At 44.9% G+C, this 27,414-nt stretch overlaps 1 protein-coding gene across 1 annotated transcript in view; it reads right to left on the minus strand.

The window, feature by feature from the left end:
- The window catches only part of LOC142368396 (insulin receptor substrate 1-B), a 43,266-nt gene that overhangs the window by 9,501 nt on the left and 6,351 nt on the right, over positions 1-27,414 (minus strand). The window contains exons 2-3 of the mRNA XM_075450527.1: positions 23,182-23,483; positions 19,743-22,881 (exon numbers count right to left, since the gene is read on the minus strand). Of these exons, the coding sequence (XP_075306642.1) occupies positions 19,743-22,881; positions 23,182-23,483 (3,441 nt within the window). The remainder of the gene's footprint in view (positions 1-19,742; positions 22,882-23,181; positions 23,484-27,414) is intronic.

Below are 27,414 nucleotides of genomic sequence, written 5' to 3' on the forward strand. Positions count from 1 at the left end.
ATACCACGAGGTGTGCACTGACGAATGGCACCATTAAAAACGGGACGAGGACTTGGTGGTAGGAAAAGAAAAAAGACAGATGTGATTAAAGTACGAGGTTGTTACATGTTAAGAGGTTTATATGTAATTAAATGTCTGCACCAAAGGCTTCAGATAGCTGTCATTATGCAGCAACGCAGTGGGAAAGCCTGAGTGGGTGTGTTATTGAACACAGAGGGGCTGGAATGTGTGGGGACAGGAAGAGACAGACAGCAGCACTGCAGAGTCGGGAGGGGGGGTGGGGGCAGCACATTTATGGGAGAACTACATCCACTGTCCCATGTGCAGCTTCACATCAGAGTATTTTTAGAGCGGGCTGCCCTTGAACAATGTCTGAACAACCAGTTCTTTAGCCTGTCAGCAGAGCAGGTCGGCATTTACGCGCGTGGTAAATGGTGGGAGAAGTGGACTGAGACTATCAGCAGAGATCAGGAGATGTGCGAGCTAAAACAGTTTCGATAGAGGAACAGAGAACTCCTGAGTCAGAGCCTGCACGGGTTGCTTCTCAACCTTTGACCAAAATACCAAAGATATGAAGGGAAAAGGTCTCCGAGTGCCAATAAGGACGTCCAATAAGAAATTCCCGTTTTCTAGCCCAGCACAGATTCAGCAGCCAGCAACACGTGGAGGGAAGAAGAGATGCATGTTCATTTAGGAAAAGAGAGACGGTCCAACAGAATCTGAACAGAAACCTCCGTCAGTGTTCACAAAGTGGCATCTTTGTGCAAGAAAAACTGGTGCTGATCGAACACAGAGCTTAAGCCAACGGGACTGAAAGGGATTTTTTGGAAACCTTATCTAACTCATTCTCTGCACCTCCTACACACTGGCATGCCTTCAGTGTTTGCCGTTTCAAATCAGCAATTTTTCTCCATCTTTGTGTCATGTTGCTCCACTGGTTTAGTGGCTTTCTGCTCCTGCTGAGCATTCACACACGTGCACACTCGCACCGAGGCGGCATCTTGGATGAGGGGGATATACAGAGTGATTGGATAAGCAGGTGGGGGTCCTCTCTTCTCAGTAAGGCCATTCCCAGAAGGACAGTTCTGTCTCTCTGACATGGACGGACAAATGAAGCGAAACACAAGAAGCTGTTGCAACATCTTAAAAGAGAGGCGGCTGAGTGGCAGAGCTGCTGTTGAGACATTCGCTTCTTTTCTTGCTCGTCTGCGTCAAGGCCACAAAATTCAGCCAGAAGCAGAATTCCTCGCATGTCATTAGTCAGGAATAATTTCAGACGAGTTCAAACGTGAACGGGAAAGCAGACTTTTTCGGAAAAGTGAGAAAAACCTCAAAAGTCTTCGTTTTAATAGCTTGTCAAGAGACAGAACCAAAGCACGGCTAAAAAAGTCCAGTTTAATGTGAGAGAAGGCTGAAAATATGGCTGAAATGGCCAAGGAAAACATAAGAGTATATGAGCTTCAGTTTCCCACTTCCGTGGGACAGTGAATGCAGCATCATCCGAAGGTCCCCCTGCAAATCTGAACGGCTCACTGAATGTCACATTTTCACGAGTATGGGCTCAAAATAGAATGCAAGGTTGTTTTTTTGAGCTGGTATTGATGGCAGATACCCAAACATATGGTCTCAGGCACAGAGAAGAACAGAATCAGTCATTGTCTGTGTTCAGAGGACAGAATTAATTCAAAATAAATTCCCCTACAGAGGAAAAAAAAAAACATCTAATTGATGCTTAAATCTCTTCAAATAAAGGTTTTCATCACCTGATGGAGAAGAGAATAAACCTTCTACAGAGAGACTAAACTACAAGCTTCTGTCTTCTGCTGGAGGAATACTTTAAATAATAAACATGTTTCTTATTTGGCCACTAACCTGAATTGACTCTACTTTGTTTGACTATGTGAGTGTTTTTTAAGCATCAGAAGGGGCAGAAAATAACTCTCAAACCTTTTGATCTTCAAAAAAAAACAACAAGAGGGGGTGTGTGTGTGACAGTATAGAATCTGGACTGCATTTGGAGATCCTGTCACATGTGTTTAGAAACGGATGCTAATCTGCGTTCCACGGCGCCTGGGTTTGTGTATTCACGTGACAGCCAGCGGCCTCTGCTCCAGTCCGTTGATGAATTGTGTAATTATTAATAGAGATGCCCCGCTGCTTCGTGCTGCAACAGCTGCCTCGGGATTTATTCGCTTCAATTATGTGTACATAATGACAAATCATAGCAGAAGTCGTCCCGGTGCTCTTTACATCCCGAGGTTAACACCACAATATTACAGAGGGAAAGCCAATCATTTTCCTCGAGTAGCACTTGGCAGGGCTGCAGAGGAAAAACTCCCCGTTGCTTTATAAAAGGTGGTTCAGCTCTGTGTTTAAGGGGAATAACCCGAGAGTGACGACATGTGACTGGCAAGAAGACCGACTGTGCTGGCATGCACGGATGAGTGTAGGTGTGGACGTGCGTCTGTGTGTGTGTCTGAAGTTGGGTAGACGGCAGACTTGGCCAACACGCACAGCAAATATTTAATCTCAGAGCCCTCTGAAAGCAGAGCCTCTCGCCTTCTCCTCGTCTCCACAGGAGTCAAAGAATCTTCTCCTCCTTCGCTCCCTCTCAGATGTGGTGTTATCCCTCCTCCGTCCTCAACTTTTAGTACCCTGAGTTCTGCTTTGCACTTAAAAAGTCTAAAAAAAGATAGTTGATAGGAGACTAAAATGGTTGCGATGCCACTTATTATCAACTCCAGAAGACAGCTTGCTGACACATTAACACTACTTTAAATTAGCTAAGGCCATTATGTGACAGGGCTTTGTGTTTATTTCTTTGTTTTGGAGCTCCTCTAATTTCAGGTTGCCAAGGAGATCAATTCCAGCTACTTTAATGCCGTCTTTGGCTGAGCGAAACAGGACATGACAGTGTCCAGCGCACTGGTGAACCACAGTATGTGCAAATTAAACAAACTGTAACCTCCCTCTCAGTCATTTCATTCCAATCTGAAGGCTTATAAAGTCAAAATATGGGGGGGGGGAATCAAATATCTGACGGCCATCACATCAGCTTGGTTTGCAAAAACACTGTGTTGCACTGTGTCGATTATATGAAAGAGCCCTGCTACAGACTTCCAAGAAGTTAATTATGTCTGAATGGCTTCTAATAGTGAAAACAACATCTGGAAAAGGGCTTAAATGGCGACATGGATGCAAGTGACGGACGACCCAATAACAGGACACGATGGTTGTGGCTAACGTCTGTGAGGAGGCGGGTCGAAGGCAGGCTGTGAATGAGCACCGTTAAAGCCTCTTACTGGACAGGCATGTCGAAATGAATCCCATGGGCTCCAGATTTACCTTTTACCTATCAAACTTAAAGTGACTTTAATACAACACTTTCATATCAATGAGTGTTAAAGGCATTCTGCTGCTTCTCACCTTCTCTGTGGAAGATCCTCGCACATCTAAGCACAGCCGAACTCACTGCACAGACTTTTCTTTTAAAATTAATTGAAAGGTGACGGTCAGATGCCGCAGAAGAAAATAAATAAATTTTATTAGAGCAGAGCAACCAGTTTGGAGATGCTTTGTTTATCCGTCTGTCAAAATAAACTGAAAAATATGTGAATGAGAACGTCTTTAAAGGGAAAATGACTGTGTTAATGTATGCTAACGCTACAGTTTTTCCAAGAAAATGTAACTTTGGCACCATGCGGCCAGTGGTGTGGTAAACTGCATCATTCTGGGTTTGTTTGTCTGGCTTTCAATAACATGTTTAAATTCATTTTAAAAAGGTAAAGTTTTGGTTGAACTGACACAATAGTTTAATAGTGCTTCTATTGGCTGAGTTTTACTGTCATTTCGGTCTCTTCTGATGATGGATTAGCTGATTCTTGCCTTTAAAAATGCTGCAGTTTGTCCGACTCTTTCTGCAGAGTTTATGCGTCTTGCTGTTGTTGCGTTTCAGGAGCGTCTCGTGTCAGAGTCAGCAGGCTAGTTATCGTAAGTGTGCAGCAACAACAGTGCATGAAACACAGCGTTTCAGAAAATATATGATAAGAATTAAGAGAAGAATCCGTGGGGGATGTTTCCACGTCTTCCTGATGTCCCTATGATGGTCTCCAAAAATGTGTCTGTTAACTGGTTAGAAGGCGGGGCGAAGACAGCTTCTTAATGATATAATCATAAATCAGGATCTAATTCGGTACTGTTTTATAGTGTTGATTTTTATCTGAATATCACATTTTTCGACTATCATAGATATGTGAAAAAAAACAAGCCTTTTGTAGAGCTGACTGTGTAATAAACAATCATCAAATGTGTCACTGCAGCTAAACTCCCTCTTTAAGGTAAGATCACCGTGGACAAACTGTCCCGTGTCGTCTAAATGAACAGCTTCATGACGCCATCCCTTACTCTGCGTGTGTGTGTGTGTGTGTGTGTGTGTGTTGTTTTGTACAAGAGGTGATGATTCATATTCAGATTCTGCTGATCTCCAAAAAGCCTTCAGCCAACAACCGTCAGCACCTCATTCAGACAGCGGGCAGACGCATGTGCCGATGACCAAAGTGGCCACACGCACCGTCAACCAGCCGTGCACGCGGAAAAACTCACGTCATGTTTCTCTCGCCTCCTCTGGATGACAACTGGTCATGAATACAAACAATTTCATTAATGGCGAATGAAACTGTGCAGGGCCAGGATCAGTAAACAGAATGTGCACATGAAGAGCACGTGTGTGTGTGTGTCAATCATCCCTCATTCACTTTCCTGTGCTCCTCCTGACCATCCATCCCCTCAATGTGCATCTCTTGTTTGTTCTTGACTAGGTATGACTAATGAGTAAACAAGAGAGTTAAGCGCATTTAATTTCCTGTCCACTGCCAATTTGAGGCTTTTAAAGCCCCGCTTAGGTGCTGTGAGGAACATTGTGTTGATGACTGCTGTGCAGAGGCGTATGTGTGTGCCTGTTGGGGGGGGGGGCGGGTAATTGTAGATTCCAAAAATGGTCTCCGACTCGGCAACAAAACAGCCTTTAAGATGCAAAGGGCTCTCATTAACACCACAGAGGCACATACATAACATATGGCCTGAGTCGTCACTGCAGGCGGCGAAAACATGCGGAGTCACAAGCGTTTGACCGCCACAGTGCACGTTTGTGGCGAGGCGAGGAGGAAAGACTTCAACATCTCTTAAATTTGGCAAAGGAAAAAGGCACGTGAAGATATGCCGGCAAACATGACGACCAAAGCCGAGCAGCTGAGTTCAACATCGTATTTCAACCACAGGTTGTCCTTGCACAGTGCCAACTGAATGCAATCGGTGAGAAAGACTTCACGAGCATTAACCAGCATTAAAGCGCATCACAGATGAACTTACAGTCCTTTCATCCAGCACTCAGTCAAAGTGTGTTTTAAGATCTCTGCAGGGCTACATAATATTATGCTTTGATGTCTTAGATTTTCAAGTTATGCCCAACGATTATTTTCCTTTACATATCTCTGAAAAACACAAAAAAAAATGACTGAAAAAGGGACGAGTCACAGCAGGCCTGCCCAGTTTGGGATTTCTCTGCATACCTGTGTGTGCTGTGCTTGGCTCAGACTGAGGAGTTTGGTTGGTGATGTGTTTAGTTGCACTGAATGTTAAATCCTGCGATTAAATGATTAATTACAATTTCACACTTGTTGTTTTGAGCAAACACACGTGTGTTCACTGGAAATATCAGCTCCAGGCAAAACTTTGATGTCGTATTCGTAACGATTAAAAAGTTGAGGGTGGAAAGCGGTTCCCTTCTCGCCCTCGACGGTCGCCATCTTGTCTCTATGGAGGGAATGTACGTGATGTAATCGAAACACGCCACTGTACCGACGTCCCTCCTGCTTAAAGACAGCGGGCTCAAACATAAACCACGTCTAAAACGGTGAAGACATTTGTGAGATCGACCTTACGACAGATTGAGGAAGAATTCGGCCGTTTTTACTTTAAAAAAAAAAAAAATTCTGGCTTTGCTGTGTGAACCTTCTCAGCTCAGAAACGAGGTACGTATAAACATCAGGAAACATGTTAATGTCTGTCGTCCACAGATTCTTTGGAAACGTCGCAAAGATCCCCGTCTGGCACTCATAAATAATGAACTGGCTGTAAAAAAGTGTGCGACCTGAGCCTCAAGTAATGAAACTCGAAGCTAACTTGTCAGACTTCATGAACTACGACGGTTCGCACATGTGTACGACACATGTATGAAATACAGAAACAGAATGATCTGACATGAGAAATTACCAAAGAGTTTTAGTGTCTTCCTAGGAACACCTGACAAAAAGGTAGAAACAAGATGCCTTTCATCTAAAACCGGAGACCTTTGGTTTGAAAAATCAACATGAATTTTGAGTATTAAGTTGAGAAATAACTGCCAACTGGTGTCACTGGGAATTCAATTGGAAAAAAAAATGCAAATGTAAAGCACAGGAAGCTGTAATGGCTAAGGCTCAGCTGAGGCGTTGACGTAGAGGTGAGGCATTGCTCTAAAGGTTAATGACCGCTCTCAAGCCAATAATGGCAGCAGTAAGCAAACATCTCTGCTCCCTCATCCAGTCTGCCCCGCGAGTTACGTAAGGCAGGTCGAGGTACCGCTTGTTCCCTCTCTGTTGCCTAAGAGAAAATCAGAATGATCCGATCATGGGGAAGTGTTCCAGCGGTGGCCCGAACATTCACGGTCATTCATTCACAAATGTGTGAGGTGAACCTAAATACCAATAATAATAATATTACTTCAGGTGCTCGTTTCTCTGAGGAGAAACCAGATTCTGGCAGTTTGGTTTCCGGATCACAATGAAATGAGCTGCAGAGTTCGTTCGCCCTGCTCGATGTGTCAGGATTATGCAACTGAAGCCCGTCTGTGTGGCCTTCGCCTATAGTTTCCCTTCTGGCACCCAGAGTTGAGCAATCCGGAGTCAAAGGCAGCCCACTGGTGCTGTGATCCTCACTTCTCTATTCCTTATCGAAGCGCCCAGTTTAAGCTTTCCAGGCTCCGTGTGGCTGAAGCGGGGAGCCGATACTGCAAATAAAAACTGGCATATTTCCCCTCCGACTATTTAAGAAGGGAATGCATATTAGTTTGGGTTAGTTATTGCTGCCAAAAGGTGATCCATCACCCTCTGTGACCCTTACACATTATCATCTAGATTCAACCAGTGTGCCAGTTTAAAACCCCTTAAACCACAGGACTGCTTTTGTTTTTACTTTTAGTCTCCAAATGAGGGACGAGGAAGTTTGTCTGACTGAATTAAAATAAAACACAGGTGTTTCACGTTGGTCTTTCCCTCCTGTCAGTTGCGTAACATCTATCAGAGCAGGGGAACGTGTGTCTGTGCATTTCAGACTCGGACTATAAAAGACATCCAGCTTTAAATAACTCTTAAGACCCATTTCTCCTCTTCGGCCTGCCCGTGGTGCTGAGAATGACCCCATCCCGGTTTTAGTTTTAATATATTTCCCTGTCTTTATTTACAGTTTCCATATATGTTACTGTTCCTTTGTGTTTCCTTTGTGGAGCAAACTTTAGAGCCATATAAAGAAAACCGTCTGGACTCTCGACATAAATCAGCTCGTTGTGTGTTCGTGTGCTCCCACTTCAAATATTCACGGAAAGTTTTCACAGAAGCTGCGAGGATCCAAAACGATTTGAGACAGTCCTACTTCTGCGGCAACAAATCAACCTTTGACAAAACGATACCCGACATGGAAAGGTGTGCAGAAGCTCCTAATACTGAACTACCTACACCATCATTTAATGAGCGTGAAGGCTCAGCCCTGACATTTTGGGACTTTATTAACAGAGGACTGTCCACACAAATGAATATAATAGTCAGGCAGTGTGCGACCTTCCTGTCTAAGCCAGAAAAGATACTCATCCAGGTGATATTTGCTCAACTGGACCCAATTCAAACTAGTCTGTCTACTGGCAAAGCTCAGGGTGGGTGGGTGAAAAAGGATTTCAGGGCGGCTCCTGTGAGGAAAAACTTGACCCTCTCTGCATGACACCAGATTCTCACCTCGCTGCCACAGTCAGCGTTTCAGCTGGCCCTCAGATCAACTTTGACCTCCTCTCATCCCGTATACGTCATCCCTCTGATCCACCAAGCCGCGGTGCAGCTCAAGTGGCAACAACGCATGCAAAGCCAGCATGTACCGGCAAAGCACGCAACTTCAGACGAGCAGCATTACAACCAGACAGAAGTACCGTGCACACATGTACGCAGCCTCCATGTACGCAGCCTCCATGTGAGAAGAGGCTCGTTAGTAGATGGTAATCAGCTTAGCGCTTTCCAGCGGCCACAGGCGCTAAGCTCTTTACAGACAAACCCAGTTAGGGAGGCAGCAGCTGAGCGATGCCCTGGCCGGGAACACACACACAGATCAGGGTGGAAACATGGGGAGGTGCTGACATCAAGACAAACCGAAGCAGCAGAGGGACGTGTGTGCGAAGCGGGAAAAAAAGATTCACACGGCAGAAGGAGACAGACAGAGAATAAAAGAAGAGGAGGCAAACAAAAACTCAAAGGAAAGTGAAGCTCAAACACTTTCCTGGGAGAGGGTACAAGGGCGGCAGGAAAGGAGTGTGAAAGGAGGAAAGCGCTCCCTCCTCCTCCTCCTGTGCACTCAGTAACCCCGGCGGGTTGGTGGGTGGCTTCACCGTTCTTCCAGGCAGTGCCCCGACGCGCTCACAGCCCGGCATACATCCCATACCGCAGCGCACAATTGGCGCTCTGTAAGCAGGATCGCGCTCGCACACTGCGATGGCACGCCGCCAGGGAAACACACGCATGTACAGACACAAACACACACACAGGAGATGCAGTCCAGACTGGAAAGGAACGTATAGAGTGTCGAAACATGTGCCGCAAAAAGTCAAAGAACCGGCGGGAAGGAAAAATGAGTCCAAAAAACTGTGTTTTATAACTATAAAAGCAGAGGAAAAGTAGTTAAAGCCAGAAGCAAAAGCTGAGAAATCTGGAAAAACTATCAGATTTAAAGCAATGCTATGTAACAATTCTACCTTAAAATAACAGTTTGAAAAAAATTGTGTGGCTAGAATGAGTTTTAATATTACGATTGGCCTGTCTCCTATGCCCTTCGGGGGTCTGAGTTGGAAAAACTGCGCTATGTAACTTTGCTGGACCGGCCCGGGAGCTGAGCGGAAGTACTTCGACTTGCTTTCTGGCACACCTACCGCAAAAACAAATAGACCCCTCTCACGCTCCCAGGTATAAGGCTAAGCTAGCGCAACATTGTCAGTACGATCATCATGGCAGAGGCACCGAAGAAACAGAAGAAGACGTTGACTGATGAAGCAAGGAAGAGAAAGAGATTTACGACAGTGTCTTAACCGTACATTACCTCCAAGCCTGTAGGGGGAGCTCCATGATGGGCTTTTTGAGAAGTTACATAGTATTGCTTTAAATGAGTTTGAGTACGAGTAATACCAACTCTGACATGCTGAGAAGTACGCTTATTTGCTTTCTCATTGATGAGAAGATTAGTGCCACTCCCGTCTGTATACGTTAAACACAAAGCTGCGCGCAGTTTGATTAATAGCCACCACTCCAACTTCTAAAGATAACATGCCACGTCCTGTTTACTCAATCTCCACAAAAAACTCTGACTTTTTCTTTTAACGCACTCATCAACAAGTTGACAAAGCAGTAAATCTGAGCGTTAAGGCGCCTGATGAATGAAAAAGCAGCCGACTAACGCAAGTTATCTGAAATCTGTCCTCCGATCTGAGTCACTCAAATCATGTCCTGTAGATTATATCTAGATGGATGGGCTCAGACGCTTTCATTTCACCGCTCGCATGCCAGAGGGAAAAGGGAAAATCTGGTGTCAGAAAAAATAAAGAGGAAAGCGAACAAAAAGTCTGCCGGGAAGGAGTAAAAAGACAGGAAGAGGAGAATAAAGACGGAGGAGGGGGGGCGGTGGGGCAGAGGGGCTTTGTTCAAATAAGAATGAGCAAAACAGTATTGACAAAAGAGAAAGTAGGTGTGTGTGTGTGTGTGTGGTATCACACAGCCAGTCAGTGAAGGTTATTTTGGCCATTAGCTGGGAAGCTTTTGGCTGATCCCTGCTTCCTGAGAGGTGACTGGCTCAGATCATCAGCTCTGAGCTTCTCCCATTTAGAGCGAGGCCGCCACCCCCCCACCCCCGCCTCCCTCCCCGAGACCTGCGAGTGTGTGATTTATGTGCGTGTTGTCACGTATGTGTGTAAACCAAACAAACCGAGAATTTTTGGTGTAACTAAAGAGCTTTGAAGTGAAAAAAATAAAGAAAAGAAGCATACATGAAAAGCACAGGTAATCCAACAGCTCTTCTGTCAAATCCAGTGACAAGTTCAACGGTGAAAGTTGTCAAGGAGAACACACAAACACACAAACACACACTTACATTTAGCCTGTCCAGCGGCGCCTCTTTGACGGACCGAGCTGCCAATACAATTCACTCGCCTGCCTTTGTGTTGGTGTGCGTGCCAAATGCGTGTGAACAAGGCACTAGTCAGTCAAAACATGACTAGAGTACTGAGCCATTAGTCAAGGTTTTACTACCTAATTACCATTTGCTTCGCCGGGCATCCCACCAGAAACACACACATACCAACACATCCACACAAAAACAGAAGGACCTCAACTTAAGTCCTCTCAACAGGCCCTTGAGCGAGTCGTGTAACCCTCAGTAGGGCCGTTTTCGGATGACGGGGGTCTTAAAGATTAAATTCTGAAGCCTTTATGAGGGCGTTAATAGGACGTAGTACAGAAACACTTAATTTCCCCAAAGTTCAGATTCATATAAGGCCAAAGGAGTGAGGACATAAATAAATACTAAAGTTCAGCCTAAATCCTGACAGACTAAACATATTATTAATGTTTTATCACAAAAAGCTACTCCATCCCAGAAATTTCTCTTTAGAGGCCATTTTTCTTTCTTGTTGCTTCATAAAGTGCGAGTTTCAAACAGGAACTATCCCTTTAACAAACACCAGAGCAGCACACACTCCAAAATTAAAGGCATGTTTGACAAAGTAACGCCTCTTTCACGTGTTTTTCTGCCATGTTGCACTTTAAACACCCTTTCTCCTGACATACACATGGGAATAACCAACTAATAACTCTCCTGTTCGTCAGACGGGTCAGGCTGTTGGCTCAGTTTGTCCGCTCTGATCTTGGAATTTTCGCTTGTATTTCTCTGATTATGCTACATTTATTTAAGCTCATTTAAGCTTGAGAATGATTTCCAGGAAAACTGTGCAGTGCAGAAAGATGACAGACTGATTAATTGCATAAAATCTATCATCGGTGTCTGACATTTGTTGAATGTTTGTGATGCAGACAGTAAATGTGGGGCTCATTTCAGTGTTTAATATTTCTGTGCATCTCTGTATAGCGATAAGTGGAAGTGAAAGCATAAATCAATCCGAGCTGGTGAAGGATGTTCAAACGTCAGATTTGAGGGAGGACCAGACCTCTGCCCTCAGCAGAGGAACGTGAAAACACGTCTTTAATGGCAAAACGTCCTCCAGATACGAGTCGGAGTATTCAAAGTAAGACATAAATACAAGAGATTTACATCTTTTAGTGGAGTGGATGAATTTCAAGGGATCGTTCGTAAGAATAATTGCCTACATTAAGGGAAAAATATGAAATCTTGCTGATATATTGTTTCATTTCTTTCTTTCATCTCGTCACGCAGAGAGCTGAGGTGAGATTCTTCTTTCACTTGATAAGCAAGAAAATAAATCGTTTATCACTGGAATCCTGATAAAACTCCTGTAAAAAGTTTTTCTGTATTTGTGGGACAGGTATAAGTTCTCTGTTTATATCGAACCTCCTAACCTCTGTGACGAATGAGGCGAGTCGCGTGCAGTTAATCGATGAGTGGCTGCATGTGTGTGTGTGTGTGTGTGTGTGTGTGTGTGTGCGAGGCTGGAAGTGATACCGTTGGACTGCAGTGAAGGATGGATGTGTCTGTGACATGAGGGAAATGAGATACGACCCCCCCGGTGGGTGTGTGGAATTACTGGAAATATACGCACAGGTCATATCAGCTGATGTGTTCTTCCGCTCGGGTCTGAACCCTCAAAGTCGCATCCTTTTCCCCTCCAACGGCACCAGGAGCAGGTGGCGCATGTGTGTGTGTGTTTAAATCTGCTTCATGTAGCAGGAGAGGAGTACCAGCCAGCTCAAGGTCTTGGGAAGAAGCAAGAAAACGCAAAGGCGGGCAGGTGATGATGTTTTCGGGGAGAAGCCGTGAAAACGATATACTGCCGATCACCACGGCAACAGAGCACACACTTCCTCCTTTTCAAACTTTTTCCTGGTATTTTCTTTTGTCTGCCACAGCTCCATCCAAATAAATGAAGGGAATTGTTTTTAATTTCAACGCTTTCCTCCCACACTCGGCGCTCCCCAACAAAAAGCCATCCATCCTGCATGTTCGCCGGCATTTCAAGCTTCAGGGTTCAAGTGTCAACAGGTCTCAGTCAAAAGGCTTTTGGATGGAGGCGAATGATAACAATGATAATAATGGCACAAGAGCAAATATGTAGGCGTGATGGTAAACATTACCTCCACGATCTGCAAACTGAGGAAACTTTCCATCCGAGTGGAGAGGACGGCAACATCTACAGTGCCGTTTAGCTCATGAGCGGTGTGAGTCAGTTCAGTGAGGAGGGAGGCGAATGAAGGTTCAACAAGTGCGCACCGACACCGCATGGCAACCCGCAGACACACACAGGAGAGATTTAGTCTCTATTCATTCTGCAGAGCCAAATCCTCCCAGTTCTGACTCAAACTCAAAGGAAGATTAGTCTGTGGCAGCATCTAAGAAGACCAACTGTCTCACTCCTCTCCACGTCACTCCAGCACCTTTGATTCATTCTTCTTTAATAGGTGACGATGGCCTTTATCACATCAGGAAAACAGCTGATTTCTGAACAGACTGGGGGCAGATTGTGTTCAGAACTGGTTGAAATCACTCTTCAGCGTGCTGCACTTGCTAATCTGAATCATGTAACTGCAGGTTCGGCCTAACTGGGTTGGTTTGTAGTTACATCTGGTCGAAGCAGACACGTTAAAACGCTGCAGATCACTCAGAGAGAAACGTCACATTAAATGCCTGTGAAACACTTCGTCCAGCTTCCACGGTGGGATGACTCTCCACTCTAAGGGCATGTTCACTGCAGCGCCAGCTGAGAAAAGCACCCGGCACTGAGGAGGAGGAAGCAAGTCTCACCGAGTTGGACCCTGTTCTGCATGAAAAAGACCCGCATGGAGACGATCCTGACATAATAAACCGCAAATGAACAGTCTCCTCAAACTAAAGAGTTTGTTTTTAGTCCCTCCTCCTCCCTGTTTATTTGAAACCGTTCGTTCTCTTTCTCCTTCATAAAGTTGAGCTGAGTTCAGTTGGACCGCATTGGCTGAAATATAAGCATTACTTCATTACTTAAATGTTTACCAAGCCAATCCTAACAAAAGCTACAGTGACTTCCACCACAACAACTTTCCAGAGTTTGAACGTTCTGCCGCCTGACGTTCTGAGGCCTGAAAACTCGGAGCTGCTTCGGTAAGAGTTCACAGGACCGTTGTTATCCGAGCCAGCTGACCCAACATAGAAGGTGCCCCAGAACCCGGATCGAGTGGACATCCATCACCAAACCTAATCCGGCCCTACACAACACCTGTTCGCTCAGAACATGATTTCCACATGGTGCTAAACGCGACTACAAAGACATTTGTGATACCATCGCAGCATGTGACCGTTTCCAGCTGCTCTGTACTTTGAGAGCGATTTGTATTGTTGAACTCAGACTGCTGACTGCTGCTGGCCTTCACCGGGCCGCCCTGATCTCTGCATAGTGCGCAGTGGTGCGTGCGGCAGCTTGGTCGACCGTCACAACGCTGCATTTGTGTGTTTTTTTTCAGTAATCAACCCGGATTACTCCTCTAGCCCCTCGGATTTACCTAAGTGGATGGACGGAAAGGGCTGAAATGAGACGGAGCTGCTGCCTCTGCGCAGCCAGATGACCTCATCACACGGTCCGTTTAAAAGCCTTCAAGCTCCACACGTGTGCCGTGGGACCTACACACTTACATACGCAACCTTCAACACTCCCCAAAAACCCAAACACAGGAGAGTTGTTGCTATGTGCGGTGTGAGTGCGTCACCTCCCCGAGCAGACCACCCAAACAAGCTGGACTTCACCGAAGGACGGATCCTTGGCCTCCACATAAACAAACTGCCCTCCTCGCAAAGATCCAGGGTTGTAGGCCTCAAACAAATGTGAGGAATAATATTAGATAAACACAGAAATATGGTTTTTGTTTACTCAAAGCGAAGAGGAAATGGATTGGGGCCGCGCAGCTGTCCTCATGTAACCACGCAGCTTTGTCCCGCATCTCCCTGTGTGGGCAAATCAGTTGTGTAAGGCTGTAATTAGGCTAATGAAAGAAAGTTGAGTTTGAACTAATTTTCAGAGAAATTTAAACTCATTTCCATTTTAATACGGATTACATAATCACAAGTTGCAGGGGTGCAGCTCCCGACTCGTCTTGCTTTTCCGAACACAGTCGATTATACAACCGTCGACCACAAGAGGAGGAAAATCTGGGAGGTTCAAATCTGCCATTATGAGATTGCTGAACCTAAATGTGCTGCTGTTTACGTCTCATCTTAGTCTCCCTTGATCCAAAAGAGGTTGAATTAAATAAATAAACACAGATTTAATTGAAAAAAGGTTTTTGTTTAAAAAGCATCTAAATACTTAAAACTACCTACTCAGCTGCCAAGAGATGCAAGAGGACTCAGAGTCCCATATAAACCCTGGATTTGGGCTCCACATGTTTCGCCCTGCTGCTTCTGCTGCACATCTGTGCACACTGACACTCTGCATTAATATGAGCGGAGCGATGAGTCACTGTGCTGAGACACTGACTGTACAGGGGGAGGATGGAGTGCTTTCTGCCTCCAGCACACGGCAAATATCTCAGCAGACAAACAAGCGAATGCACATTTGCATATACACACACATACGGATTTATATACATTTCATTATCTTGAGTAGAATATATTAGTACATTTAGTATACTTATCCTAAGCCTAACCTTCTTTGGGGGTCATGTCCCAGCCACGTGGTTGATTTTACATAACACTACTAGTGCTGTCAGTCTGAACTAGTGCTGTGCTGGCTCGGATTACAAACCCAGCAAGGCAAGCCTGTTGCCCGCGCAGGGAAACCGTGTTGTGTGTCGAGGAATTAATGCATTAAATGTGCAGCATATCTGTGTTCCAGTAATTATCATACTTGTTGTAAGTGGCTACCGCTTGATTTACTGATCAAATAATACAACAATTTAGGTTCATTGGAACAAAATCTCTTAGGTTTTTTAATAATTTATCGGTCATTGTGACACTTTGCTCATGTATAAACGTGATAGATCCTTTCAGGCACATAAGAATACCGAGTTGTGAATGCAATGGTCATTCTGGGCAGTTTTGGAGCATCTACACACATATAGCCGGACACATTGCCATGAGGCAAAAGAGTTTATACATTTTGTACTTTATGATTTGCAGAGAATTCAATGCCGACATCATCTATTGCCCGTTTCACACAACAGGAAATCTTCTGTTAGCACGAATCATGATGCAAAAAGTCTGATACAGTTAGGGGAGCAAGTTTGTAATTTAGTCATAAACAAACAAGCCTTTTGATGTTCCTTCAAAGTGCCTGCTTCATGACTAAATTAGACATTTCTGCTGGCGTCCTCTCATTAAAATGATCCTTCTTCTTCACCATCGGATGTCCAAACGTGAACTTTCTCTGCTCTCACGTGGACTGAAGTGAACATTAAGAAGGGAGCTGGCAGGAAAAAGCCTGAATCAGCTGCAGTCTGACAGATTCTGTCACTTCCCTTTTCACGTACAGCTACCTCGGGTAATGCCAAGAATATTCAGGGCCTAAAGTACACGTACAACTACGGAGGCTGGGAGTAACAGGACAGGAAGAAAATCCCGGTCTACTGTTTTATGTGTCGTGGGCGCAGTTCTGGGTCATTTTCCTTCCCATCAGAACTTTATTTAGCCTCTGGTTAATAAAAATTCTTAGTTCTTGGAAAAGGTTCCTGCTTAATGCAGAAAACAGGTTTCCAGGTCCAAACTCTTATTATGAAGATGCCATTTTGTTGCAGCGTCTGATCAAGAGGACAGAAAAGGAGGAGGAGGAGTTACCGTAATCACAAATCCCTTCCGCTGTCTGCTGGACAGGATTTGGTTCCTAAAACCATTTGGCTCTGTGCATGTGTTCCTCGTCTATTCACAGCTTTACTTTAAATAAGTTGGCGTCTACCTGCTCCACATGCCCTGCGACTTTGAGGAAAAAATCAGTCTCAGTCTCAGTGCATGGTACGGGACTCAAAATGACTTTATTTACACTAAGTTTTTCCCCCATTTCAGTATTTTTTGGTTCTTTAGTTTTAAATAAAACGATCAAACGACAGCAGTTCTTATATCAACAAGAACAAATAACTTAATTTGCCCGTTTGTTGAGAATTAGACCAAAAATGTACGGTCTCACATCCCGAACAGACGAGTAAGATGATCGCACCTCCTACCGGTTATAAATAAATTCAAGGAACTCCAGCAGAGTTCCCCCTTTTCTCAAAAGAGCAGAGAAAACCCATGAAAGTATCTGCACAGCAGCCTGAAAAGAGGAAGAAAAAGATGAAATATCAAAAAATAAACCGCAAATACAAGAAGTCCAGACGCTACGAGCTGACGCAGACATCTCACTGATCTAATTAGTCAGTTATGCGTGAGTTACCCAATTAGGTGACCGTAAACAAGTCCACCAGCCTCACCTTCTGTGTTCTGTCGGCAAAATTTGTGTGTTGCAACGGACAACAAAACAAAACTTGATTTAGATTTCAATGCATGAGAACAACATTGCATGACTTTGCTGGCATGTGGCTCTGAGGAAAGTTTAGGATAAGTGTGCATGGGAGGTTTCTGTAAGGAACACCTTCCCTCTGGTGAAGTCTTGTGTCCCGGCGACGGATTATTTTGGCATAAATATCCCTTCCAGATGGTAAAGAAATACAATATTTGGCTGGTTCGGAGCGGCTGGAAGAACAGATGGTAAAATTCACACTTCATGTTTACTTGGAATGATGTCGACTTTAATTTACATCAGACTTTTGTTCCAAGTGTCCCTAAAGCGTCGCTCATACGGTCGTAGCAAAGAAGAAAAAAAAATGCCCTTTCTTCACATCTAAATCCTCTTATTTGATTTTTCTCCAGTCGACATTACTCGAGGTAAAACAGCTCACTATGGTTTTCCTCATTATCTAAATCATGAGGTTTTTGTTGCACACTACATATTACATAACAACTATCCAATAGGATTGTCCCTGGCACATGTCCCACTACTCATGTTCAATTTTAGCCTTTAGCCTTCAGTGCCAAAAGAGTGCACCCCTGGGACATACACACAGCCTTTTCCTATACAAGCTGGGGCCTGACGTGGGTTAAAAAAAAAAAAAAAAAAATCCCCTATAATTACAGCAGAACATAAAAACACACACACACAAACGCAGACAACATAGTCGTTTCTAACCTGTATTTTTGTGTAGTAATAGACAGGCCGGTCATTATCGACCATCTCATCATGTTCGCTTTTCTTTTGTTTTCTCCTTTCTCCGATAGCTACAGCTAGAGGGTTGAGACAAAAACATCTACTTCTGAAGGACGGGTTGAAATGCAGTGTGAAAGGGAGAGGAGGACGAACGGCATGAAGACGAGAGGTTTTCATGAAAAAAAAAAAAAAATTGAACAATAGAGAGACTAGTTAACAGAAGGGAGGGAGGAATTCCAAAAATCCACCAGCATAGATGTCAGGCTGGAACAGGCACTGTGAGGCATGAATGGAGACGAATAGAAGAAAAAAAAAGGACTAAATGAAGATGCAAATAAAAAAACAAACAGAGTAAAAAGACGCAAATTATAAACCGTGGGGGAGAAATGTCTCGGGAGAGTCCGCTAGTCTTGGGGCTTGGCAGTGCAGAGGCCTACCGGCCCATCGCGGCAAACACACTCAAACAAAAGAATCATTTATTGGAGGAGGAAAGAGGGGGAGGCAGAATAGAGGGATAAAAGGAGGGGGAACACTGTACAGAGGCATTTGAGAGCTGTGTGAGTGAAACACTGGCCCCATCTCAACATTCACAGCCAATGTGTAACATTTCCCCCACGCTGCCCCACTGACATTCTCCGCAGCCTGTGGTAGGCTGCTAGCATTTCTATTTAAAAACACCTCCTGCTTCCACCAATATTGCCCACCATTTCCCAATAAAACCAACACTGATGTATGGAAGCAGGCTGATGGTTAATTTCCATCTGTGGAATCTATAAAAACCAACTGTTGAGCTCAGCTGTGCTGCGCTCACCGCAAGATCCCTGGATGAATGTTTCCTAATGCCTTAAATTCTTCATTAAATCCAACTATGAAGCCGAGCTATGAAATGTTTACCACAAAACTCCAAGAGGTTTAACTCCAATACAACCTACAGTACAAATCACGTGAAAGCTACATAAACAACGAGGCTTAGCAGGATGCATTAATCACAAGATCCCCACGCTGGATGATTATGGAGTTCGTTACTGATGCATATAAACTTACATCTCTTTTTAAACAGTGCTCTATCTGCTTAAACTGCAGCCGTCTATTTCTTCAAGCGGCAATTTAGTGCAGACAGTGGTTCAAAGGGAATGTTTTTCTATGAGGACACATCTCAAAGCGAGTTAGCTGAGGCATTGTTTAGCCGTGGTGGTCCCCCCCCTGGGCTTGCAAATTGTTGCACACAATCGGAAAAAAAAGAAGAAAAAAAATGTTAACAAATAAAAATTCATCCTCTGGCCTTACTGACCTCCCCTCTTTATAGACAGTGCTGCATTAACAGCACAGAAGCAGATGTGTAAAGCTGGAAGCCCGTCTTTTTTTAAACTGTAACAATCCACCAGTAGGCAAATCTATGTACCTCTCAACTTCCTTTGGCTGCTCACATGTTCCAGAACTTCTAGGGTTCTGGAAACTCATGAAGCAATAACATCAAAAATGGGATTCACAAAACTCAGTAATTCTTCTTTTCAATAGCTGACTTCTCTAGTCACACCGGAGGGGCAGAATAGTAGAGTAGAATACGCTCTACTCTATAAACGGAGAGTGAGGTGGCGTCCAGCTCTCAGAGTGATTACAAGACTATCAAGACACCTCATGAGGATCAATAATATTTCCAGAGCATTAATCTTCATCAATATTTCTACAGACCATCTGGCCTTTAACACATTATCTAATCACATTATATAAAAAGTGATCGCACAGCAGGGCCCAGACAATGAAATCAATTTATGCATTGCTGCAGGAGCCGATCTGAATCTCACATTGTGGATTAATGCCGTCATACGTATCAGACAATTGTCTACATTGTAAACTGGCGCCAGTTAAAGTTTGATTATAAGCATGGATGGAAAGGGATGCTGTGCTACATTGGGTTATCTTGAAAGAATAATTTTTTTCACTTGGATCATGAGGCAAAACACAAAATACAAAGGGAGAAAGTGAGATGGTAAACATCAAGAGTGGTGAGAGAAAAGAAAAACAATAAGAAAGCTTAAGACTTGACAGAAATAAATGGGGAAACTCATACCTGTTCCCTCCTTGTTTCCATTTTGATGTGTCCGTAGCTCTTCTGATTTGTAGAAGTCAATGCTGGCGTAAGTGTTGAGGCCGGAGCCGTTGCTGGCACCGACTGCCACGCCCACTACGCCGACCCCGGAGCCTGCACCCACAACAGAGAAGAGCCGAGATGGGGCCTGGCTTCCTGAGGGCCCATCCAGCCCTGTGTGAGGTGTCTCTTTGTTGACCAAGTCCAAGTCTATGTAGTTAAGACCTTGTTCTGTGGATGTAGTTTGATTGTTTGTTGGGGGATCAGGCACAGCACCATTCCCCCACAGCATGCTTTCAAATGCCAGACGGCGGGCCACGGTCTGGGTGTGTTCTGGAAAGAGGGAGGCAGTTGAAGAAGAAGTGGAGGTAGAGGTGGGGAGGGAGGGCGAGGCAAGGAAGGTTTCTGAGCAGTGCCGTCTGCGTCCTTGGGGGTCAGCACGAATAACTTTAGCGCCCTGGTCTGGGTTGAGTCCTGATTTGCCAAGTGGGAAGTCTAGACCCCGTGGCAGCACTGAAACAGAAGTCTCAGTTCTGGTGGGAGATGGGACTTTGGGCAATACATTGGGTGATGTCCGAGGAACAGGGTTGTTATTCAAACTGAAGGCCATCTCTGTGTAGTCCCCACAGGATGTAGATGTAGGGGACTCAGACTCAGTCACTGACGGATTATTTTCTCTGGTTTTCCTAGGAGCTACCTCAGCCACTTCGGCAACGTCTTCACAAGGACTAGTAGTAGCGTCCTTACAGGTATTACGGGCATGAGCAAAAGTCGGAGGTGTGGGAGGGGTGTGGAAAGCAGGGAAAACTGATGGGATAAGAGAGAGTGGTGAGGGGGATGGAGAAGGGCCCAGGTCCATGTTGACATACTCAGAGGCAGCTGGGGGAGTGATGGGGGCAGACGGACTATGGGAGAGTGGGATAAAGTTCCCTACACAAGAACTTGGTCTGTTTTGAAGATGCTGGCTCTTTGAGCCATGAGGCAGGGAGAAGCCATGTCTTAGACCCCTACCACGCCCTGCGCCAACCCCCATATGGTTGAAATGCTCCCCCTTGAATTCAATGCTTACATACTCCCCAGGGCTCTTAGGTTCTGGGGGAAGGGGGTTCTCACGGACCCTTGGAAGGGTGTTAGCCTTGGATACATCAACAAACAGGCTCACTGGTCTGTTTCTAGTATGCCTACCTTGCTTAGACAACCCACCAGAGCCCCGTCTCTGAGCTACTGTGCTCTCATCTTTGGATTGAGAACCACTTGATATGTTACTCAAAGCCTGAGTAGTCCGATCATCGCCCTCCCCAAGACTCTCACTACTGGCTGAGCTGGAGGAGTAGGAGGATGAGGAGAGTGAAAGGTGACGTCCAACCACTGAACTACCTGCTGCTGGTTGCTCCTGACACCCTCCAAAAGCTCTACCACCACCCATTCCCCTACTACAAGTTCCACTGGGCCTTCTGCCTCGTCCAGGCCCATCATCGAAATGTCCAGCAGAGGGGTTATGTTTGTATGACCGGGGAAGGGAATAGTAAGAATAAACCATCTTGGGGACTTGTTGTTGCAAACTGGTCTCCAAATGGCAGGTGTGCTCAGGAGGTGGGGGGCTACCATTTACAGAGCGAGCACTAATTGGAGACATGTTCATATAGTCACTGCCAGCCCTGCTGTCTGCACTTCCACTGCCTACCCAAACCCCTCCAGAGAGACCTCCACGCTGGTCTGGGGAGCAGCTACTGTTGGGAGACATTATCATATAGCCATCAGAGATTGGTAGAGGATGGATCTGCAGAGGGGGAGACACGCTGTTGTTAGGGGTCATGGCCATGTAGTCATCAGCAGGTTTGGAATCTGAGTCAGGGACAGAGACAGCCAGTGATTGGGATAAGGACACCGGAGGCTGAGTGACTCCAGGCAGCATGGACATGTATCCATTGTCCACGCCTAAATCTACACTAGCCTCTGTTACTCCAGCCGCTTCAGTTTTGAACTCCCCTGCCACATCCAGGTACCCTCCTCCCGCCACACAAGCGTTTATGGCTGATTCCCTCTGTGTGGAAGAGCAGGTGGGAGTAAAGGACTCTCGGCTTGTGCTCGACATGATGGCATAATCAGCTGAATCTTCATCTGCAGGTTCATCACCTCGTCGCTGACATGGGACCAGTCTTTCCAGGGCCATAGGGGGTAAGGAGGCACGCTTGCTCAGCAGCCTACGTTCAGTTTCACATTCACGGCTGGAGGAGCGGCGCAGCACTCTTCGAGACTGCAGCTGGGAGCCACAGACTGGTGTTCCTTGAACAGGCTGGGCATTCGACATCATGCTCCCTTGATTACACCTTCCACCACTACCACGATGATCCATCAGGATATAGTTGGCTCCATCTTCACCAAGCGACTGGCTGCTGATGCTACCAACAGAGCTTCCAGGGAGGCTTGGGGAGGGGAGATGGGTGTGATCCCCTGGACTGGAACCATACTCATCTGATGAGCCATAGTCACTGGGTGAGCCTGAGACAGAGGCATGAGAGGGAACACAACTGTAGGTACCAGACCCTGGGACAGCACCAGTTGATGTAATGCCTCCAAACTCAGAGCCATGCCCAGAGCTAGATGAGAGACTTGGAGCTGGGGAAGGTGCGGGGGTGGAGATGGAGCGCATCAACCCAAAAGGAGCTTTAACAGTTGTGGTCGGAGCTGAACGGGCCGACTTTGATCTGAGGATCGGGGTAGTGGAGCAGGAGCCATTAGCAGAGGGGCTAGAGTTCATGCCATGGAGTGGAGTGGACCCTGCCATCCCATCCTCACCTTTCCCTCCGTCGCTGGCGGTGCGAGATCTTGGGAAGCTATGCCGCGGAGTGGGAGAAGCACTGGCACTGCTGACCGCTGGTCCTCCATTAGCTCCTCCGGGGGGCTCAGTTCGGGGGCGACGGAGGAATCCAACCTGACTGGGAGGAGGGTTTGGGTGATGGCGGCGTGAGGGAACACTAATGGGATTAGAAGCAGTAGCACCTCCTCCTGGGCCAGAGCTTGATTGAGATTTGCTGCGTTGGCGGAACTCCTCACTCAGTGCTTTCATAGCCTCTAGCAAGGTTTCATGCATGTTCTGGGCCACCACCGAGTCATCAACCTTGGACATGACATACAAGTAATCACAAATAGTGAACACAAACCATAATTTTAGTATATTCATTTGTGAACTTATAAGTTACACATTATCAACTGACAACTTCAAGTGAATTTTCTTCCATTTATATCTGTCCACTGTGTGTAGTCTAACTACATAGCAAAAGGTCAGATTGAAATGCTGGGGTGCGTTGCTCTAAACTTTGCAGATTCCTCTGTTTATTACTGGCTCTTTAGGTATATGTGGGACTGGAAGGTAAAAGAAACTGTCAATATTTACTGGACTGGCAAATTACAGACTCACCTGCATCCAGAACTCGCCTGGGCCTGTCACAGCAGAGCGTCCCACCTCAACAAAAAAGAAGTTTTCTGAATGGCCACAGCGTCTCACGTTCATCAGCTGCAGCACCACCGCAGCAGCATCCGAGTTCAGTTTCACAAAGTTGACCGTCTTGTCAGTCAAGCAAAGGCGATAGATGCCGACCAAGTTCTTGGCCTGACCCAGGCCTTTGGGCCACACCTTCACCTGCCACACCTCTTTGAATGCGGGTCCAGGATTAGGTGCTCCGTAGTCGCCAGCTTCTTCGCTGTCAGTGGGATTTTTACCTTCACGGACAGAACAGAGATATCAGGAGATTAAAAGGTTACCGCCATGAAAAAAGATGATGACCTTCAAGCACCAGGTGAAACCACTATTTACCCCTAACTGTACAGCAAGGTGCCTTTATTATGTGCGCTGTGCTGATGCAGATTTTTAAACCAGATCAGAGTTCAAATAGAGCATGCATCAGCTTGAGTTTGCCTCATCGTACCTGCAGGTTTCATATCTGAGGTCTCATTTGTCAACCGCAGTGGCATAAAGAGTCCCAGCTCACACACACACACACACACAAACACCCGACCAGAGCGGAAAAATTACACTGTTGACAACTGAAGTGCTATACAAGAATGATGACTATGAGAAAATAAACAGTTATGGAAAAATATCTGTGAAACAACTTGGAAAATGCTTCACAAGTGAATCTTTTCTGATGAGGCTCTCAAAAGTCTCCTCAAGAGCCTGAGTGTCTTTGTTAACTAATAAAGCGGAGCGTCTTGTAGCAGCAGTACAGGCAGCTCATTCACCCTTTGTGTTAAGTGGGCTCTATTCAGACTGTGCTGAATTAGTGAGGTGATGACACACTGGAGAGAAAGGACTTGGTGAGATTTGAGCACAGGGCCAAACAAAAGAATGGAAGCTATTTAGTCACTTCAGACTATTTAGTCTGTTTTGTATTTTAAGTTACTGTATTATTCACATATCTGAGGCGTGAAATGTGTGTATTATCCTGAGAAAGTACCATCAATCTTTGGCATAATGGAACTTATTCCACATGTTGCCACCTCTGAATGTGTGGACTAAAAAGGTTTACCTGAAAACCATTATGTGACTCATGTTTTGGGTGGATTCTTATGCTTTCTTAGGAAACACCCAAAAAGTTCCTTAAACCCCTATCCTCCTGTGTGCCACATTTCTTTGTTTTCTCTTATACTACCTGGTTGGATGTGTCTGAACGTGATATCAATCTACATCACAGGATAAATCAATGTCAAGACTGAAGAAACAAACCTCTATAAAAAGGCCCACCTGCCTCCTTAATGGGAACAGGATGTTCTTTGTGCATAAATGTTGAACTCGAACACCTGTTTCATTACGCCAGCCCATCTGGCATATCACCACATTGATGAAATGAGTGTTTTTTGCTAGCTGAGAGAAGAGTCGTATTTATAAAAAGTTTGTGTGGAAATATCGGTAATAAACAAAGAAATCCGACCACAGGGTTACAAATATGTTTCTATGTTTGCACGCGTTTGTTCTCAGGTCTCTGCTGCAGATCCTTCAATAACAACCATATGCAGACGAATCGCTTCAACATGCACGGTGGACGCCACGCTAGCTGAGCTTCTGTTCTGCCAGACATTTCAACTGTACAAGAAGCAGGAATCTGATGCATATTTATGCATTTTCATCCAGTTTGGGCCCCCAAAAATGGTTAGATCGCTCACAACTTGAAAGAGACCTAGAATAGATGTTTTGTTAAACGCCATCGAGGCTGCGGCTTCGTGGCTGAGTGTGGAGACACTCCCCTTACATAAGATGACTCACTCAAGGCCGTGTGTTGCCTTTTCATGTACTGCTTTTCCCTCTGTGCAAGGAGCCCTGTTTGCCTCCTAGATTTAGATTTACAACAGGAAGAGGCAGTTTGGGGACTTTTCAGTAGGGACCGAGGGAATGAGAGACTATAGGAGATTGTAAAGAGATGGCAGAGCCATTAAGGAGGGAGGAAAATTTCCCTACATTTTTTTCTCTTTTGGCAGCTGCTTCTTGAGATCTCAGGGCAGCGTGTTCCACAAAAAGTAAATTTTTCTCCTTTCAAGAGTCCATTTAATGCTTCTTGAAGAGAGCACAAGCGTGGCGTTTGTTTTGAGTACAGTGCTGCCTTAAAGCCCAGCTGTGCCCTCATCAGCCCGTCCACACACAAATGACCCTGATCTCAAGGCCACTCTGGCTTCACACACTCATTGACATCTCTCAAAAGCAGTAAAAACCTATAAAAGGTTTTGATAGGTTACACAATTGCAGACCGATGCGCCCCTGTAAAACATTAGAGACCTTCGCTCGTGGTTACATAAGACGATGAATTATAGATAACCTCATGTCTTTCCGCCTGAGTATTTTCATACCTTTATATTTTACACGGAGGTCATCAGCTGGGCAGCTTCCGTGCAGCACGGCACCACCTGCATGCGGCCTAATGAACCCTCAGAATAACAAGGCCCTCAGCCGGAGATCAATCTAAAGACTGAAGCCGGATGCACGTGGAAACTAAATACACCCGGAGGTAATGGAGCATCTGAGTGAGGCCTGCTGGTGGAATACGGGTAAAACACACTCAGCTAACCTTGATGCAACCTCAAGGGAAAGTCTGTTTCAGGGTTCATAATTTTAGATTCGACATGTTTTCCAACCCTTTTTTAACCAACATGAAGCAGCTTACACTGGCTTATTCACACACTGCAAGATGTTTACTTCTCTTTTAGCATTGCCACACATGAATCGTGTAGTCTTACGCGTGGCTCCAGAATGGCATCCTACCCATGCAACACTGGTGTCTATTCACGGTGTTTTATTGGCCATGCTTGAGCTGCCTCCCTGGAGATCACAGGCTGCATATAAAGAGGCCATATTCTCGCCTAATTTCCCCCAACTGCGACTCTACATATGAGGTGTTGGTGCCATGTTGTTTATTTGTTTTTTAGCATGGTTACACAAAAACTACCCAGTCAGATTTCATGGGCCTGGTGCAAATGTGGAGCATAGGCAAAACAAGAATTAATTTACAGCCCCAGTTCCAAAAAAAAAAAAAAAAATCTCATAAACCAATGTTTTATTCAACCATGTTAAAAGCAAGACATTTAACCATTTCATGACAAATAGGAGCTCATTATGAATTTGTTGAAAGCAAAACGTCCCAAAAAAGTTGAGACAGGGCTGGAAAAGTAAGCGGCACTGAAAAGAAAAGGCTGAAGGAACATGTTGCAACTAATTAGGTTAATTGGTAACAGGTCAGTGACACGATTGGGTATAAAGAGAACACCTTAGAGAGGCAAAGTCTCTCAGAAGAAAAGCTGAGCAGAGGTGTAACCATCTGCAAAAAACTGTGTCTACATGGTGTGGGACGGTTTGATGATACATGTTCTGTAAAATGATGGATTATTTCAGAGGTTCTAGCTCAGGGATCGGCGAGCCGCATGCAGTTCCTTCATCCTGATGCTGCGGCTCCGTGTGGCTTGGGAAAATAAAATAAATTTGTGGGGGTTTTTTTTAAATTGTAGTTCTAAATTGGAAGATTGTGATCTTGAAATATCAAAATAAAATTATGTTTTATTGTTCATCATTTTTCGTCGCTCAAAATATGCGTCACACTCACCAAGTATGGAGAAACATGAGAAAAAAGAAAAATATCTGAAGAAAATAGAACATTTAATGATGCCATTTGCAAGTTGTAATTTCAGCTTTTTAATTCATTTGAAAGAGACCTTCAACTCAGCGTGTTTTTTTAATTGTTGTTTTCAAAATGTTCAAAATGTGTTCATTACATAAATAATATTTCATTTTCTCTGTAGTACTTCACTAATTCTGTAAGCAACGCACTATAGTTGTTTCTACAAAGCATAAAAAAGCAATATCTTCATTTTAGATGTCAAAAAGTGTTTTATTTTCTTTTTATAAGATTTGCAAATCATTGCATTCTGTTTTTATTCTTTACATTTCAAAGCGACTGTAAATAATGGCCCTATTTTTATTTTTTTTAATGAATATGCTTTTCTAGTTGTCTTTGTGCTACAAGGAAGAAGGGTGTGAGCGTTAGGGAAATATAGTGGTGCCATATTTACCCCGGAGGCTGCCAGATGCCTGCTGAGATACCAACAGCCTCTCTCTGAGTGACAGGCTAATTATTGTTGTGGTTATTTCACGCAAATCCAAGCAAGGAGG

The sequence above is a fragment of the Odontesthes bonariensis genome, chromosome 19, assembly GCF_027942865.1.
Source record: "Odontesthes bonariensis isolate fOdoBon6 chromosome 19, fOdoBon6.hap1, whole genome shotgun sequence".
NCBI classification, from domain to species: domain Eukaryota; kingdom Metazoa; phylum Chordata; class Actinopteri; order Atheriniformes; family Atherinopsidae; genus Odontesthes; species Odontesthes bonariensis.